General features: G+C 32.7%; 2 protein-coding genes across 6 annotated transcripts; both read left to right on the forward strand.

Annotated features, from left to right (window-relative positions):
• The first annotated feature begins 2,318 nt into the window (after window positions 1-2,318).
• On the forward strand, window positions 2,319-6,760 carry LOC114170070 (uncharacterized). Of its 5 annotated transcripts, none has more exons than XM_085668452.1 (8): window positions 2,319-2,644; window positions 2,726-2,811; window positions 2,982-3,126; window positions 3,498-3,636; window positions 4,393-5,139; window positions 5,325-5,383; window positions 5,511-5,583; window positions 6,435-6,760. In XM_085668452.1, exons 1-8 carry the CDS (start codon window positions 2,579-2,581, stop codon window positions 6,467-6,469), a joined length of 1,350 nt encoding a protein of 449 aa, XP_085524578.1. In that variant the 5' UTR covers window positions 2,319-2,578; the 3' UTR covers window positions 6,470-6,760. The 5 variants fall into 5 exon arrangements, with proteins under 5 accessions (XP_085524578.1, XP_027911352.2, XP_085524579.1 ...); XM_028055551.2 differs by having other exon boundaries at window positions 5,511-5,559; window positions 6,450-6,760; XM_085668453.1 differs by having other exon boundaries at window positions 4,405-5,139.
• A 2,169-nt stretch (window positions 6,761-8,929) lies between these two features.
• On the forward strand, window positions 8,930-16,858 carry LOC114168575 (protein SEMI-ROLLED LEAF 2). The gene is made up of 19 exons (XM_028053455.2): window positions 8,930-9,430; window positions 9,583-9,657; window positions 9,752-9,867; window positions 10,006-10,120; window positions 10,231-10,359; window positions 10,515-10,562; window positions 10,859-10,980; window positions 11,069-11,265; window positions 11,361-11,653; window positions 11,807-11,956; window positions 12,069-12,581; window positions 12,689-12,835; window positions 13,781-13,856; window positions 14,961-15,088; window positions 15,272-15,472; window positions 15,549-15,689; window positions 15,769-15,900; window positions 16,005-16,241; window positions 16,350-16,858. The coding sequence occupies exons 1-19, from the start codon at window positions 9,296-9,298 to the stop codon at window positions 16,515-16,517; spliced, it is 3,123 nt and encodes a 1,040-aa protein (XP_027909256.2). The 5' UTR covers window positions 8,930-9,295; the 3' UTR covers window positions 16,518-16,858.
• The last annotated feature ends 834 nt before the right edge of the window (window positions 16,859-17,692 follow it).

Raw genomic sequence — 17,692 nt, forward strand, 5'->3', positions numbered from 1 at the left:
ACTTTAAGTTGTTCTGTATAGAACAGAAGATAATAAAAACCAAATTCAATTAAGATAATGATATTTTAATTTATTTTTTTGACTAATTTTTAACTCATTATTTTAATCACTATTAGATCATTTATTTTGATTCTTTTTAGTAATATGATGTGATGATTTAATGATGATTGAAGTAATAAGTTAAAAATTAATAAAAAAGTTAAAATATCATTCTCCATTAAATTAATTGTTGTTACCCAAGAAAATGACTACACAGAAACCAAGTTATCCTCACTTGGTGAGAGTCATTGGTGCAGCCAAAACAGTTTAGTACAGACAATGGAATCCACTATGAAGACAAATAAGATTAGGTTGAAGAAAGTGTTGCTACTTTATCCAATAAACGAGAACAATATATGTGATTGTCTTTTCCCTTTAACTGTTAGCAACAAACAGGTAAGAAAATTCATATTCCCTTTCCTTATATCAAGGCTTTACAGCTCAGAAATTTGCATGTGTTTCTCTTTACATGTGTTGTAGCTGTCTTGTGAGATGAATGGAGAATAATAATAAGAATAATGCATAGTTTAGTCAACATCTCTCTGGTTACAAGTAATTTCTAAAACAATATGCATAAGATGCAATTGGCCCAGGACTTTGGAAATTCATTATAGGAATTGTGTTTGTTTGAGATGGTTTTTTCTTGTGGCTTTTTGAAAAACTTTAATGATGTTTTTTTCCGGTGATGGAAAAGGGTAATGATGAGTGAATGGAAGCTTGGTTCTTTCTGCAAAGGTTGAAAAAGAAAGTCAAAAGGTTCCAACAATTCCATCAAGAGACAGTACTTTTGTGTCTCTGCCTAAATGATACCTTTATGTGAATTCAATCCTTTTTATGGGAGCTTCCAATGAGAATCCTAATCCTTGTCACAGTCTTGATATTTGTGATAATGTTTAATTAATTTTTATTATCGATTAATTAAATGAATAAGCATCTAACAATTATAATAAGTAAATTTTAAATAAATATATATATATATATATATATATATAAGAGTTTTACATAACTTAGAAACTCAGCTTAATTATTAACTTCTTTTTTGTATTTGAAACAATAGAAAATTTGTCACGAATGATATCATTTCATTTGTCATAAATTTCAATATTAACTTTGTTGTTTTCAATGTGCCCGTGGCGTGGGGTGTGGGGTGTGGTAGTGGTAGGCTTGAAGGTGAAGAAGGTGAATAAAAATAAATAAATATATTAATATACCAATTAGAAAGAAAATTATTTAAAAATTTAATTATTTAAATTTTATTTTAAATTAATTTTACGTAATTAAATTTTATTATGTTAATTTTAATTATTAGATAAAATTATAATCTTATATTTAAATCAAAAATGATTTTTTGATAAATAATTTTTTAATAAAATTGACAAAATTATTAAATAAAATATTTTTTTTATTTTTATATGAAAGTTATAAAAATTAAGTAATAAAGTTTTTGTTCTTTTTTTTTACTAAAAGTTGTTGTTTGTTAAACTTTGTCGAAATATCATTTCCTTATTTAAATTTATGTTTTGTTTAGTAATTAGTTTATATATTTAGTTCTTCCTTTATTATTATTTTTTGTTTATTCAGTTGTGTCTTTATTTATTTTTAAACAAAATTAATATGATATCTTTTGTTAAAGTGCTGTTAATTGTATATAAAAGTGTCATGTACTAAAATTAAGATTTATTACATGTCAAAATTTAGATTATTTTCTACCAATCTTTTAATTTAAATTTAAAATACCTTTAAAATAAAAGATAATTTAAATTTTGACACATATGATATAAAAATTTTTATACATATCACTTACAAATGATAATGCTGAGTTAACTGAGAGATCAATTAAATATTTTCGTTTTTTCCCAAATCGATCCTTATCCATTATTTCAATTGAATTATAAAAAATACCAATACAAATTAAATGTCTCAATATAAAAAATAAATTACTAATTAAACATTTAATTTATTAAACTTTTTCTTTTATACATTATATTTATCAAGTTATTCAATAACCTTTTTTATTAATCTTTTAACTTTTAACTCTCCATCTTTAAAATCAAATAACATCAATTTCCTCTCACTTTTTTCTCAAATCCATCCTTACCCATTATTTGAAATTATTCCCTGAAAACAAATATAGCGTTTGGATTTGAAAATAAATCCGGGGAATAAATTTAAAGAAAAAAAAAAGTGAAAATGTGAGTTTTTTAAATTACAAGAAAGATATATTGAAATAAAATTATATTTTTCTATCTTTTCTATTTTTTTAAACTGGTCCAAGACAAGGTTCCCGGGTTTAACTCTGGTTTGTGGGCACAGTGTGGCAGCAACTCCACATTGAGGTGTGTGTGGCACGAGTGGTGTAGGAGAAAAATTGTGCGTTCATGAAAACGCATCGCAAGCTGCATCTTAAGTTGTTGTGATCATACCCTAAGATTTGTTACGCTCTCATTTGCAAGAAATTTGGTACTTTGAAAGCACCATTGTAGAAGCTGCACCCATGATTTGGCGCCGGAATAACTGAAGCAGAGAGAACAATCCACTAATGGCTGATTCCACTCCAACTGCCACTCCTTCAAACGACACCCAATCATGCGTTTTCCTACGAACGGTTACTCTTCGTTCTCAATCCTTCTTTCAATTTCCCCCTTCTCCAATTTTCAATTCTAACGCTGTTTTTTCGTTTCCGAAGGTCACTTTATATGATTGGTGGTTGATTAAAGCCACAAACGACTTCCAAGGAAAGCGTTTAGCCGTCGCAGGCATCTCATCGAGAAAGTAAGTCTAAGATTCCTCTCTCTCTTCGGGTTAGGGTTTTCGCGAGCGCTCTCGAGTAATGTCTATGTCGCATTTCAATTGCTTCGAGCCTGTTCGTGTTGGATGGAACGATTGGTGATGGTGATGACGAAATTGTGTGATTAGTGTAACTGTTTGATTTTCTGATTCAGGGATGAGGCGATGCGCGTGTTTGTTTCTGCTCCCGTTATCGAAAGATACGACGTGTTTTCTCTCATGACTGCGGATGGGATATACCTTATAATTAGTGGCTTCATCAACGAGCAGCGCACTATTGAAAACGGTTTCGACCCTCAGGTTTTTAGCATTTCGTGGTTGGATAAACTTCTATGTAAAAACTTGTGGATAAGAAGATAAAATGAATTGAACCTATCTTAATGGCTAAAACCAACTTATGCATTTTAGGTTTTATAAAAGTTAAAAGAGATAGGTTCTGTGGAAATTAAGTGTGTAAGTTACTTTAGCTTATACGAGAAGTTCAATTAATTCTATTTGGTGTTTTCCCTCTTCCCTTTCTATTTGATAAGCCTTGTTTTAAATTTTTCATGTAAGTATTAATGTTTTTGGTTTGAATATTGAAGGATGTTGTTTATGGTGATAGTTGTCCCTTGTTTTATGATGCGTAATGTCTCAAATTGACTTTTGTTCTGTTTTTTCTTCATTGCCAGATTTTGAACCGGTTTTTATTTGGCTTCCCTCCAGACTGGAAAACCTGTGCTCTAGATTTCTCCAGAGAAGAATCAACCACTGCCAATGATTTGGGTAGTGGTTTTCTTGATGACAGCTGTTCAGAAATTTTATCTGATGGTAAATATTCGAATGATGTTTATAATTTATTTACATTTATTTGTAGTCATTTCTTGTACTTGATTGGTGTTTTATCATTTTTTGTGTATCTAGTTTCAATAGATACTTTAATTGTCATTTCAGGTGCGGAAGATTGCATTCGTACTTCTGTTACCTTATGAAATTGTATATATAGTGTTTAAGTATATAGAAACACGACTGAGTCCACGTTATATTATTCACCAGTGAAAAAGGCCAAGTTTATAGACTTCGCTCTACAACTGAATTCTTAGAAAATAGCCCAATAACCCATGTCTAATAATATATTCCTAGTTGTGGGGAAACGGCATAACTGAAACATATAATTTCAAAAAAGGGTTTCCTAAACTAAAATTCTCTGACTCAGTCAAAAACTTCTTTGGTATCACCAGAGGAGGCACCGGGAGATCACAGATATGATTGCAATGTGTCAAAGGGGATAGATGGGGTTAATCATTTTTGTAGTGGTGGTGGGAAAAGACGTGGTGCCAGCAGAAAAAGCAGGCCGCTTCTGGAGGTATTTCGAATCATCCAGATTACGGGAGAACTCTACTTCAATGGCTTCTGAGAATTGTGATGTAGGGGGATCGAGAACTCCAGCATTACCCATATAGTCACAATCGAGGAGTAATATTCAGTTGATGATCGTAAATGATTTGCATCTTTTTTATTCGTGTCTTGTATTTGTTTGATGTTTTATCATCTCCTTTCTATCCAATTTCTATATAGATATTTTAGTTGCAATCGCAGGTGTGGAAAATTGTACTCCTACTTTTTTGGCATCACCGGAGAAGGCGCAGGGTGATCAGGAAAAGGCATTCCCTGAAAATGAATGCAACGTGTCAAAGGAGGTGGCTGGTGTTAATGTTGCTTGTAGTAGAGGTAGGAAAAGACGAAGTGCCAGGTTGCATGATGTTAAAGTATACCAGCGGAAGAAACAGTCTGCTTCTGGATTGCCTCCAAAGAATCCAAATAATAAGAACTATATTTCAGAGGCGGCCTTGGATAATTGTGATGTAGTGGGACCAAAAAGTCCGGAAACACCTATTCAGTCACAATCATGGAGACAACTACGCACATCATCTGAACAGATAGTAAAAAAATCTGCATCCAGAATTTCTAGAACATTGTCACCAAAGACCGAAGGCTGTCAAAAGAAAAAAGTGGGCAGGCCTAAGGGAACACTGAATAAATCTGCTTCAGCTGGGAAAAATTCGCGATCAAGAGATCTAAGTCACTTGACCAAGGGAAGCCGACAGAAAAATTCCACTGTTTCTCCTGAGTCATCGAGTTTCAGAACATTGTCACCAGAGACCGAAGGCTGTCATAAGAAAAAAGTGGGCAGGCATAAGGGATCACTGAATAAATCTGCTTCAGCTGAGAAAAATTCGCGATCAAGAGATTTAAGTCACTTGACCAAGGAAAGCCGACAGAAAAATTCCATTGTTTCTCCTGAGTCATGGAGTTTCAGAACATCCAGATCTGGTAAATTTGTTATTAATGTCTGTTCATAAACTACTTATCAGGCTTATAGCTAATAGATGTACTTTATATTATTTTCATGCACTCTCTTATCCAACTCTCACCCAATGCTATTCTTAACCTTTTTGATGTAATTTGAAACGTCATTTACTCCAGACTATAATTTTTTTGCTTGGGTTATGTTGCAGGCAGATTGCTTGTTCGTCCCTTAGAATTTTGGCGCAATCAAATACCAATATATGATGCGGTATGTGATTTCTTTGAGTAATGGTGCAACTTTTTCTTGGTTGCCACCGAATCGTATCTCGTGTACACACTAAACATGTCTTCAAATAATATCTATTAACTTTTTCTTTTTGAATGTTATAATTCAGGATCATGTGCTTAAAGAAATTAAGGATGGTGCATCTTTGATATCACCTTGTAAGGTTTCTTCATCATCATCGAGTAGGTATTGTTAAATTATTCTAATTATTCTTATTAAATTAAATTATAGCTTTCCATGTGTAGAGATCACTTCCTTAGATTAAAATATCTATGCGCAGTTGTGGGCCTTTGGGAAAATCTAGGATTCAACTTGATGGCTTCATTCATCATTAGGTAGAATATAAACAGAAGTTCTCATACTAATTTATGAAACAAAATATCTTTATATTCTAAATTCTAACCCGTTGACATGCGGAGTTTTTAGTAATAGGATAAAATATGTTCATGGATTTTTCATTTGTCATTTTTAGTTCAATAGCGAAAATTTGACTGGTATAATATGTTTATTTCTGTTTGAGTTTTAACTAGTCCTATTAAGAAGTTAGAGTATTATTAGTGTTGGATCTTCAACAAAAATCTTAAACATAAAATCTATTATTTTCAATGTTAAATATTTTGTATTAAGGGGAGAAATGAAATCTCCATTTTGGAGAATGATTTCTTCTATAAAAGCCCTCAATCTTCAAAATGGTAAAAAAATAATATTTTAAATTTTCTTCTAAAAAATTCATTGTAGAACCTATAAAATTTTACTTCAAACATATATTTGTTTTCTTTTTGTAATTATGCATTTAGGTATGGACAGATCTACACATATTTGAACCTACTCATTTACCACTACATATATGCATGAGAAAAACATTCTTGTTTATGTATTTTCACCCACTTGATAAATCATTTCCTGGGTTCTCCCCCTGCCACCCTAAAGAAAAACATTCTGGTTGAATTAATTGAGATGCTTCTGTTTCGTCACTGAATTTTTTGGGCTGTATAAGATTTGATTGTCACATATTGAATTTTGGGTAACTCAGCTTCCTGTGTTTCAGGAAGGACTGACTTTGATTGAGGTGGGAATGTTGCTGAATGGACGATGAAGTACAGAATGATATTGTAGCTGCTTAGAGGTTGGCATAGTATTGGAAGTGTAACCTACCTTCATCATTTTATTGTATTTTTAAAATTTCCATCGCAGAAAAGACAATATGTATATTTATATAGGTCTATATGACATGGAATATTTATATACGTAACGCTTATATGGTTAAAAGCTTACGTACACTTTACTAACCAAGTTTCTTAGGGATTGCACACCTTGTTTATAAGCTTTTTTGAGTCAATTTGGATCTATTAATTGTTACATCTGGTTTATTATCTCTGTAATTTTGCGTTTTATTCGATTTGGATTTATAGATGAATAAAGATAATGTACACAAGTAGTTACAAACTCAACTTCATCTAATACTTCATTAACATCATACATTAGTTCTATGGGATTATATATATCTATTATTTCACAAATTAATCAACTATATTTTTCGTTATATGTGAGAATTTTTTTTACATCCAACAATATCATTTTAATGTTTGCATGAGTTTCACATAAGATAATTTTACACATAATTGCCTATCAAATAACACGTAAAAAAAGAGGACACTTAAAAAGCACGTCACCATCAACTATGTTCATTTCATTTTAACTAATAATTTTACAAGGGAAATACTAGTATTTTTAAATTATTATAAATAATATAATTTAGATGTTCACTCTTAAACCAAAAAGAAAAGTGATGTTACTATATAAAATAACGATTACATGAGTTTAAGGAACACAATTAAATAAAATACAAAATTAGATGTTTACAGTGTAATACGTTGATTCACCAATTTCTGCACGAGTATCTTACTTCAGTGGTGGACGTAAAAAGTTATTTTTCTTGACAAAAAAAAGAGTGGAAAGCGATATTTTTTGAATTAATAGAAAGAAAGTGAAAATAAATAAAAAAGTATTGATATGATATAAAACTATTCTTTTATTAATAAAATATTTTCTTTAAGAAAAAGCATATTCAACTGTGTCGCACCGAAACTCAATAGTCTCGTGTTAGTTTGGTAGTAACGGGAGAGAATTTTAAATTGTGAATTTCTAAAATATGATTTTTATTGGAAGTTTATTTTTCTTCACCTTTGAAGAAAGCAAAATAATTTATTAAATAATTATAGGCAAAACATTTTTCTAACTGCTTCGAAGGAGAGAAAAAAATTAAATATAAAAAAGCCTAACGTCTTGCAAAATTTAACCTTAAGAAATACAGCAACGAGTAACAACGTAAATACTCCAACTTTTTTATTTGTAGAGTTAAATGTAAATTGATAAATAAATATCTATATTATTATATACATTAACTATGTTTTTTTTTTAATTTTCAAACTATCATTAATAATTATGTTTAGTTTATAAACTAAATTTTAAAGTTTATGTAATAATTTATGAAAATGAATGTAAAGTATCTTTTAACAATCGACATACATTCAGAACTTGTATTTTAGTTCACTATAATGCCGTTTATTAAGAATGATATTTTAGCTTCACGGACTAAATACAATATAATTTAATTTAGAGATCAAATAAATTTTTTTATAATAATTTGGAAATGAAAAATATATTTAACATTTACAACAGTGATTGTATCATTAAAAATGTTTAAAATTAAAATGATAAAAACTTATTTTTTTATCATGATAATCTTTATTGTAAAATAGATTTTAAATTACAATCAACAGCTTTATGAAAACCAACTATTATATTAAATAATATAAACATGATAACAAAAATACTTTATTATGAAAAACATAGAATTTAGTGATTAAAATTCTACACAGATTTACTTCTAACATTATACTATAAAAAAGAGAAAAAAAAAACTAAAACTAATTCAATAAACTATAGTACAAGTATGTAAAGATATTATAAGATAAGAAAATAATGCAATGACAACTATAGACAAAAAAGAACAGGGCAAGACTTCTAGGTTGAAAATTTAAGAATACTTTTATCTGAATTTGTAAGTTATTGAGTATTTATGGTTAACGTGATTTAATATCGAAAATAATTTTGGAATAAAAGGAACACGTGTCTATTTCAATGTTTAACAAGAATTGGCGGTGGCTTGAAACTAAATATCTTAAAATAGCGGGTTACATTAAGAAACTGCTTAAATATGCAAGACTTTTACTAATTAAAAATTGACTTTATTAGAGCGTGATTAGAGAGAAAGAGGAATATTTTGAATTTTGAAAAATCGTTTTAATATATATATTTTTTTACAAAAGAATTTAACTAAGAAGACAATAATATCCGAAATTACGGTTGAAATTGAAAATTTGAAAAGGGTAATGATTGGAGAAAGAAAAGGTGAGTTGGCGGGAGAAAGGAGAAGGAGTGGCGTGGTAAGTGTGAGGTGTCGGAAGCAGAAAGGGAAGACTATAAATACAGAGGGGAAGCAAAGCTTGGCATGATTGGAAAAGAAGAGCATCTCACAAGACGCACAAAACACACGCACGCGGAAAGAGAGAAAGAATGAAAGAGAGAGAGAGAGGATCGAGCCTTCCATTCCGGGGTTCTCTCCTCGGATAGGAATAACAGTTCAATTCTCCTTCTCATTCTCATTTCTTTTCCCTCTTTCTTCTTCTTCTTCTTCTTCTTCTTTCTTCTTCTTCTTTTTCTTTTTCTTCTTCTTCTTCTTCTTCTCCCCCCTCCCTCCCTCCCTCGCATCGTTCATTCTCCGATCTCTCATCTTCTTCTTTCTCTCTCCATTTCCAATTTCATGTGCTTTCTCTTCCTTGCATTATTGTCTGCTATTTTTTTTGGAATTGAAAGAAGAAGAAGAAGAAGATGAGCGTGATCTCACGAAACATATGGCCGGTTTGCGGAAGCCTCTGCTGCTTTTGCCCCGCGCTGCGCGAACGATCCAGACATCCTATCAAGCGTTACAAGAAGTTGCTCGCTGATATTTTCCCTCGCTCACCGGTACGTCACGTTTTTTCCATTTCAAATTCGATTCGATTACGTTTCTCGTTCATTCTGATATTCGTTGATTCATTGATTGATTGTAATATTGATTCGTTGATGAATATGAATCATGGAATTGACGATGTTTTTTGTGTTATCGGTGAATGCAGGATGAGGAACCGAACGAGCGTATGATCGGCAAGTTATGTGAATATGCCGCAAGGAATCCTCTCCGAGTCCCTAAGGCATTTGTTTAATTTAATCTATTTTTCCTTTTAATTACAATTTATTTATATGCTTGTAATAAATATAATAATTGCTTGTCTCCGTTTGTTTCAGATAACGAGCTATCTAGAGCAAAGGTGTTATAGGGAGTTGAGAACCGAAAACTACCAATCCGTTAAAGTTGTTATATGTATTTATAGGAAGTTGTTAATTTCTTGCAAAGACCAAATGTGAGATTCTTTTTCCTCGTTTTCAATTAAATGACGCTATGTTCTTTGTGTCTGCATATCGTGTCTTATATAGCCTCTGCGTATGAAAATAGCTTCCTGAGCGAACAAGACAAGCTCATATTGCCCTTCTTACTTCAGGCCCTTGTTTGCGAGTAGTTTGCTTGGCATCATACAGATTCTTCTTGATCAATCGCGGCATGATGAAGTGCAGATTTTAGGTTGCCAGACTTTGTTTGACTTTGTGAACAATCAGGTGGGTATTTTTGATAGGTTCTTTATTTATAAGTTTAAAATACACGCAACAATTAAAGAAGTATTTTAGTGCGGAAGCTTCAAATGCATGGAATGCTCTTATTTGTGCAGAAAGATGGTACTTATATGTTCAATTTAGATGGGTTCATTGCAAAACTCTGCAATCTAGCTCAAGAAGTTGGCGATGATGACAAAGTACAACCTTTACGTGCTGCTGGCCTTCAAGTCCTTTCATCAATGGTAATTAGAATGTTACTCGGACATATGCTGCATACCGTTTTGTGCTCTTTTCACCGCTGATTCATTTTTCAACATGCCAAACATGATAAAGTTATCAAGGAAGAGGTAATGCAGCGCTGAAGTGAAATTGATACTACTGTTTTCATGTTTTACAGGTTTGGTTCATGGGAGAATTTACTCATATCTCAGTGGAATTTGACAATGTAAGTTAGTAATATATTTACTTGACAATGTAAGGAATTTTCCCTAACTCTTTTTATCAATTTAATCATGCTAGCTTTGATTGTTTAACATAAAACATTGACTCTGCGGGTGAAAATCACCTCTATTGACTAAAATATTGTCATATGAATTTGGCTTTCTCATAGACCATAATTTGTTTTTTTTATTATAGACCATAATTTGTACCCCCTCGAATAATAGTTCCATTGAGTTATTTGTCTTACATTTCGGTATACATCTTGCATCTGACAGATTTATTCGTCTCTTGTTACCTCAGGTTGTTTCAGTTGTTTTAGAAAATTATGGGGATGTCAAACAAGATTCTCAAAATGAGAACTCAATGAGGCTTTATTCTTGGAGAGTGATAGTGAATGACAAAGGAGAACTTAACGTGCCTGTGTAACTGCACTCCTTATCATAATTACGTATGTTTTGAGTTGCTCATCAGTTATAATCACTATTGACTACTTTTTCTCCACCTCCATAGGGATGATGCCAAGAACCCTGGATTTTGGTCACGGATTTGCGTACAAAATATGGCAAAATTAGCTAAGGAGGGTACAACAGTTCGACGTGTTCTAGAGTCCTTGTTCCGCTATTTTGATAATGCCAATCTCTGGTCTCCAGAACATGGGCTTGCTCTTTCTGTTCTGCTTAACATGCAGTCTATTATTGAAAATTCTGGTATTTGTTTTCTTGAGTGCTTTAACATTAGCTTTTTATCTCAATTTCTTTCCCCTATTTTAACAATTTATAATTCGTTTTATTGTAATTTACAGGACAGAATACACACTTGTTACTTTCCATTTTAGTCAAGCACCTTGATCACAAGAATGTCTTAAAGAATCCTAATATGCAACTTGACATAGTTGGGGTTATTACGCATCTCGCCAAAGAAACAAGGGTTCAACAATCTGTGGCTATAATTGGTGCATTGAGTGATATGATGAGACACCTGCGAAAGAGCATACATTGCTCTCTAGATGATTCAAACTTGGGGTCCGAAATAATACAATGGAACCAAAAATACCGAACTGAAGTAGATGAATGCCTTGTACAATTAACAATTAAGGTGAAAACAAACTCCCCACTATTGATTTTAATTGACAGTGTAACAAATTAGATTAACATATAGATCTGTATGCATAGTTGGATGTGAACCGTGGACTTTTAATTTTGAATGATCTAATGTTCTTTTGCGCTTACCGGCTATAATGTTATGCAGATTGCAGATGCAGGTCCTGTTCTTGATACCATGGCCGTGTTGCTGGAAAACATGTCTAATATTACTGTTATGGCCAGAACCTTGATTGCTGCAGTCTATAGAACTGCTCAAATAGTTGCTTCAATACCAAATATATCATATCAGAACAAGGCAAGATTAGTTAAATTGCTTTCTTTACCATGATTGTAATATTTCCTCGTTTCTTTCTGACTTTTCTTCGTCCTTTTATGTTTGTCTGCAAATTTGGAACTCTACCCTATAGTCATTCCCTGAGGCATTATTTCATCAGTTACTTCTGGCAATGGTCCATGCAGACCAGGAAACCAGGGTGGGTGCACACCGCGTATTTTCTGTTGTTCTCGTGCCATCTTCAGTTTGTCCTCAACCCTCTCAAGAGTTCGCTTCCGCAAAGGGTGCTGATATTCAAAGAATGCTCTCAAGAAATGTCTCTGTGTTTTCTTCTTCAGCTGCACTCTTTGAGAAGTTGGAGAGGAAACAAAATCCACTGCCAGAAGATAGTAATGCAGATGCAAAGGTTGATAACTCCATTTTGAATAGATTAAAGTCAACTTATAGCCGGACTACTAGTACGAGAAAATCTGGTTTGGGCAGTGCGGAATATATGGATAACAGGAACTCAAAGGGTAATAATAATTCTTCCGTGATGAATAGATTGAAGTCTAGTTACAGCCGTGCTACTAGTGTGAGGAAGTCGCAACCGCTAGTAACCCCAACTGTGGAGGAAAATACTACAAATACTTCCACTAAACAACATGTATATACTTGCACTTTTTTCTTTTTTAAATTTCTGCAATAGTGAAAGAATTACACAGTGAAGCACCAACAAATGCCACCACTATTCTTATGACTATTATGTCGCAGGTATTACCCATTAGATTGAGTAGTCATCAGATTACCCTTTTGCTATCATCAATCTGGGTTCAGTCTGTCTATTCCCAAAATACGCCTGAAAATTTTGAGGCGATTGCTCATACCTACAGCCTTCTGTTGCTAGTTGCTCGGAGTAAGGTAACGTGCTCGCTTTTGTCATTTTAATTTTAATATCTATAAATAGATTATAAACAAAATTTTGATATCAATTTACTTTGCTTACTCAACGTTTTGTTTGGTGTTTTACACTTCTTGCTCAAACCAAATTCTGATGACAAAAGAAGCTGAAGCTAACATGCCACGTGTTTTTGACACATTCCACGCTTCCCATGAATGATGAGACAAATTAGTGTAATTGGCATGAACTTCTTGACATATTACCTTCTAATAAATACAATTTTAGAAGCTTGATTGAAAAAAGGCTAAGCGATTAACTAAAACATGATTATAATACATATTAAAACACAAAGAATTATAGTTAAGTAATAAAATCTTTGTTATAATAAAGATTTATGTGTACTGCATTTTAAAAACATTCACTGGTAACCATGAGTACTGTACATCAAAGGTTCTTTTATTAATTTTATGTGCTGCTCACTAATTACCTCAATATCCATGGTGTATATTACTCCATTTCTTTCCAATGTGGTGTTTAATTGTTACCAACAGTGTGTGATAAAATAGCTGTGGTCCGAAGCAACATGCTTGATTTGGAAGTTAAATTTGATTAGATATTAAGTTTATTGAATGGTCGCTTTTAATTATTACCTTATTTATATGATTGATAACTGACGGCATCTCATGTAGACGATGAAGTAATTTACTAGTCCAATAACTTCAATTGAATTTTCAAAGTTCAATTACATTGCTCATAATTTTCTAATGAGTTCTGGTATTGGCCACGGAAGTATTTCTACTCTTTATCGCTGTTCAGATGTTTTTATTTCACAATCAAGTCTGTGTAATCATTATGGGTTTTAGTTCTGTAACTGAAAATTCTTTCAAGTTTTTAAGGCACAAGTTATCTTCTAGGAGTTGCTTTTATTTTATCCTCATATCTTGCAAGTCTTATCTCTCCTGCAGAATTCGTCTCATGAAGCTCTAACTCAAAGTTTTCAGTTGGCTTTTTCCTTGAGGAACATTTCTCTCAATGAAAATGGTAGCGTCTTGATTCCCATATTATTTGATGTGTGTATGTTACAAGTTTTCATATTTTTTTCTTTCCTAAGAACGAGCCTCAATATGATCAATGTTTGTTATAGATGGATATCTTATAATTCATTTTTAGAATTTTGTTATTTATTTCCAAACTTCCCTTCTGAAAGGTTTGGTAATCAAGATTAGAGAGACCGTTCCTGCCTCTATTATGCAGGAATGACATTTTCTTAAATTGTCATCTAGAGAAGACGTAACAATTCCATTTCAATAGCTGATTCTGCAAAGACAAGGATGACTTTTCCATCCTTGTGAGGTGGGAATGATCATTCCCTTCATGTATGAATGAATTAATTCTTGTTTAATGATTCCATTCTAGATTGATTCCAAATACACGAAACATTCTCGCAGTAATATATATAAACTAACATGCTAATTAAACTCATCTCTGGCTTTTTCTAATTGAATCATTAGTAGAAACTCCCAATTTGTGTCTCACAAACAAGTTTAAATATTACCATATAATTAATTCTTTAGGTTAAAGGTGGCATTGCTTGTAATTAAAAGTATGTTTGTCTGCACTTACTTTTTAGATGAAATATGAGGGTAAGGTTAACTAATATGGCAGTAAATTTTCTACAGACAGTTTGTCAATTTTCATTTCATTCTAATCAAAAGAGAACTTTCTTTTTTGAGTTGATGATTATCCAGGGGTTACTTCAAATTTCTCTTGTTTTAAACATGTACCTGAATGGAATAGTTTTATGGCTGATGTGATGTGATGCTGATTAGTATTTTTCCTTTATTGGGTGGAAGCCATAAACATTTATTTGGACTCCTATGCAATATCACCTATCTTGGACTTAAAGTAGCTGACCAGAAAAAATGTAAAATAAGCATGACAGTCTTCTGTGATGTATAGAGTTACTGAGATTATTTCTTACATAGTCAACCAAATCGAACTTGAGAGGTTATAGCATGTACATTTTTTGTTGAATATGTTTTTATATTTGGTTTATTTTATTCTTTTTTCTACATGGCTTTCTGACAAAAAGTATTAAAGTTGGGTTGTTAAGGTGCCTAGTTTTGAAACACTTATTTTTTCCAGTAAAACTGCAACCATCACGCCGCAGATCTCTCTTTACACTAGCAACAGCCATGATTGTCTTCTCATCCAAGGCCTACAACGTCCTCTCTCTCATTTCTATTGCTAAAACGACATTGACTGATAAAACAGTATGTATATGCTGTTCCATACAAAGTTTTTCATTCAAGTTGTTATATTTTCCTTACTTTCCCTACTTTCTGTTATTGCTTGCTAATGCATTGGTTATTTACACAACTGAACATGCTATCTATTTCCCTTTTTTGGTGGTCAACTGCTGTTTGTTTTATCTCTTAGAATTTTTGTGCTTTTAGATGGATCCATTCCTGCGGCTGGTTAGTGATGCCAAGTTACAAGCAGTTGCTGATACAGCTAGGAAGCCCAGTGTAGCTTATGGATCAAAAGAGGACGATGAGGATGCTTTGAAGTCACTTTCAGCCATTAAGTTAACAGAGAGCCAGTCTAAAGAATCATTTTCTACCATGATTGTGCAGAGTCTTGGAATATCGTTTAATGTAATGACTAAATATCATCTAATGCAGTATCAGCTTATCATAACCAGTGAACTAAGTTTGAGTCCTTTCTCTGTAGGAATCATCCATCCTAAGAGAACGGCTGCTCGAAGATTTTTCACCTGATGATGCCTGTCCTTTGGGATGCCAGTTATCTGGTGACACATCAGGGAATGTGTATCAGTCTGGTGGACTAAAGGATGATAAACTTCCTGATATGGTAACTTGCTCTGTTCTGCTCTTTTTTAAGTATTTTCATTTATTTAAACCTTCGTTGCTTACTCTCATGAAATATGCAGGTTGACATTTCATTATTTACTATTGACGATGACATTTCACATGGTGGGTTGGAGGGCCATGCTAGTACTGATCCACAGGAGCAGTCTTCACAAAATATAAGCCTGTTGAGTGTTGATGACATATTGGGCTCAGTAAGTTCTTGTCATTAACATTTAAAGTATTATTATAAAAATTAATAAATTCATCGTAAATGACAATTATAAAATGTTCTTACAAAAAATGATATCATCTGAAGGTTTCGGAAACAACAAATCAAGTAGGAAGAATTTCTATTTCAACACCGTTTGACATGCCTTACAAAGAAATGGCTCTCCATTGTGAGGCCCTCCTCGTGGGAAAGCAGCAGAAGATGTCTACTTTCATGAGTACCCAATCAATACAAGGATATTCATTTAAGATCCCTCCTTTTGAATACCGCCAGGACAGGGACGGCATGCCCTCAAGCTTCAATATTCAACCGCCTTTACCTTCGGTACTTCTCTACTTCATAATTCAAAGACATTTCAAGAAACTGCTTTCTGCTAAGCACTCACACATTTATTTGATGCCATAGTATTTAAAAAGTTGAATTTATCTGCAGAGTGGAAATCCATTTTTGGATACTAATATGGACTCTACTTCACACAACGCATTGTCTGACGCTGCTCCAAGGCCTTGTGCAACAGCATACCAGCAGCATCAAGCTGCCTTCTTTCAACTGCCAGCATCACGTCCGTATGATAGTTTCTTGAAAGCCGCCGGTTGTTGATTCGTTGTAGAGAAGAAGAAGATGATGATGATGATGATTTTCATAGTTGAGCTTCTTGATAATACTGTCCTCACACTAATTCACATAGTAGAAGATGCTCCCAAAAGTTGCACTGGCTGCTTTCTTCGCCATGAATTCGCAACAATATTTATGGTTGGATCAGTGTTTTTTAGGGCAACAATTATCAATCAAACTGTTCATTGAGTTATATATCTTTTCCTTGATTTGCTTCCGGCAAGTTGGCGTATCTTTTATTGGCGTCCTTGCAATTTTTTCATAGATGTTTTTGTGTGCATAGGTTACCGGTCTTGCAAATGTGTACGTCTCTCGTCGTTCCTTTTTTCGTTTTTCTTTTTTCTTTCCTTCATTCATTGTTGGGGTTTGAGAATTTTGTAAATACAATTCTTTTAGGCGGAGAATCCTATCTTCAAACCCAAAAAATCAAAACCACATGAACTTGATCATTCATGACTCAGTTTTTGTCCTGGAAGGAAGCATCCAGAGCATGTGATGGATGATCTAGTATACCACTCTTGCTATCCTTCTTTTCTCGTTGGGAACTTCATTCATAAAAACCCAGGCAAACTACTCATGTAAAATAAACCCAAACCATTCTCTTGTATTCCTAGCTATCTTTAGAAATTGTCCTTGTTCATTTACAAATTAAAAAAATAAAAAATAAAAAAATAAACGTGTCCTAAACACATTTACAAGAACTTGCAAAAACATCTATATATTTACATTGTATGTCTGGGAGTGGGCGATCACCAAAATCTCACTTTTTAGTAACTGAAGTTTAGTAACTGAAGTCATTTCATTAGTTTCAGTCTGAACTATATAGGCTGCCCTTTTTATGTGTATATCATTTAGAATGGTCTTAAGTAAAACATCGATAGACTGTATCTGATAGTATCTTAGTGGTTTTATAATGTTACTTATCATTTTTTTTTAGAATTAAATTTTGAGAGTTGCAATGACTCCAAAGTATAATTTACATTATTTAAAACTAGTGTAAACACAGGCGCCTGCGTGTATGCATTTTTCGAATTATATTTATAATTGATGATATTGTAATGTTATTAAGTTAATGAACAAAATAAAAGTATATTTATAAAAATTAAAGTGAAATGTATGGAAAAAATATGAAAAAAATAATTGTTGATGAATAGTATGAG

Source organism: Vigna unguiculata, chromosome 11, assembly GCF_037176805.1.
Source record: "Vigna unguiculata cultivar grain cowpea cultivar isolate G323 ecotype 2 chromosome 11, ASM3717680v1, whole genome shotgun sequence".
NCBI lineage: Eukaryota > Viridiplantae > Streptophyta > Magnoliopsida > Fabales > Fabaceae > Vigna > Vigna unguiculata.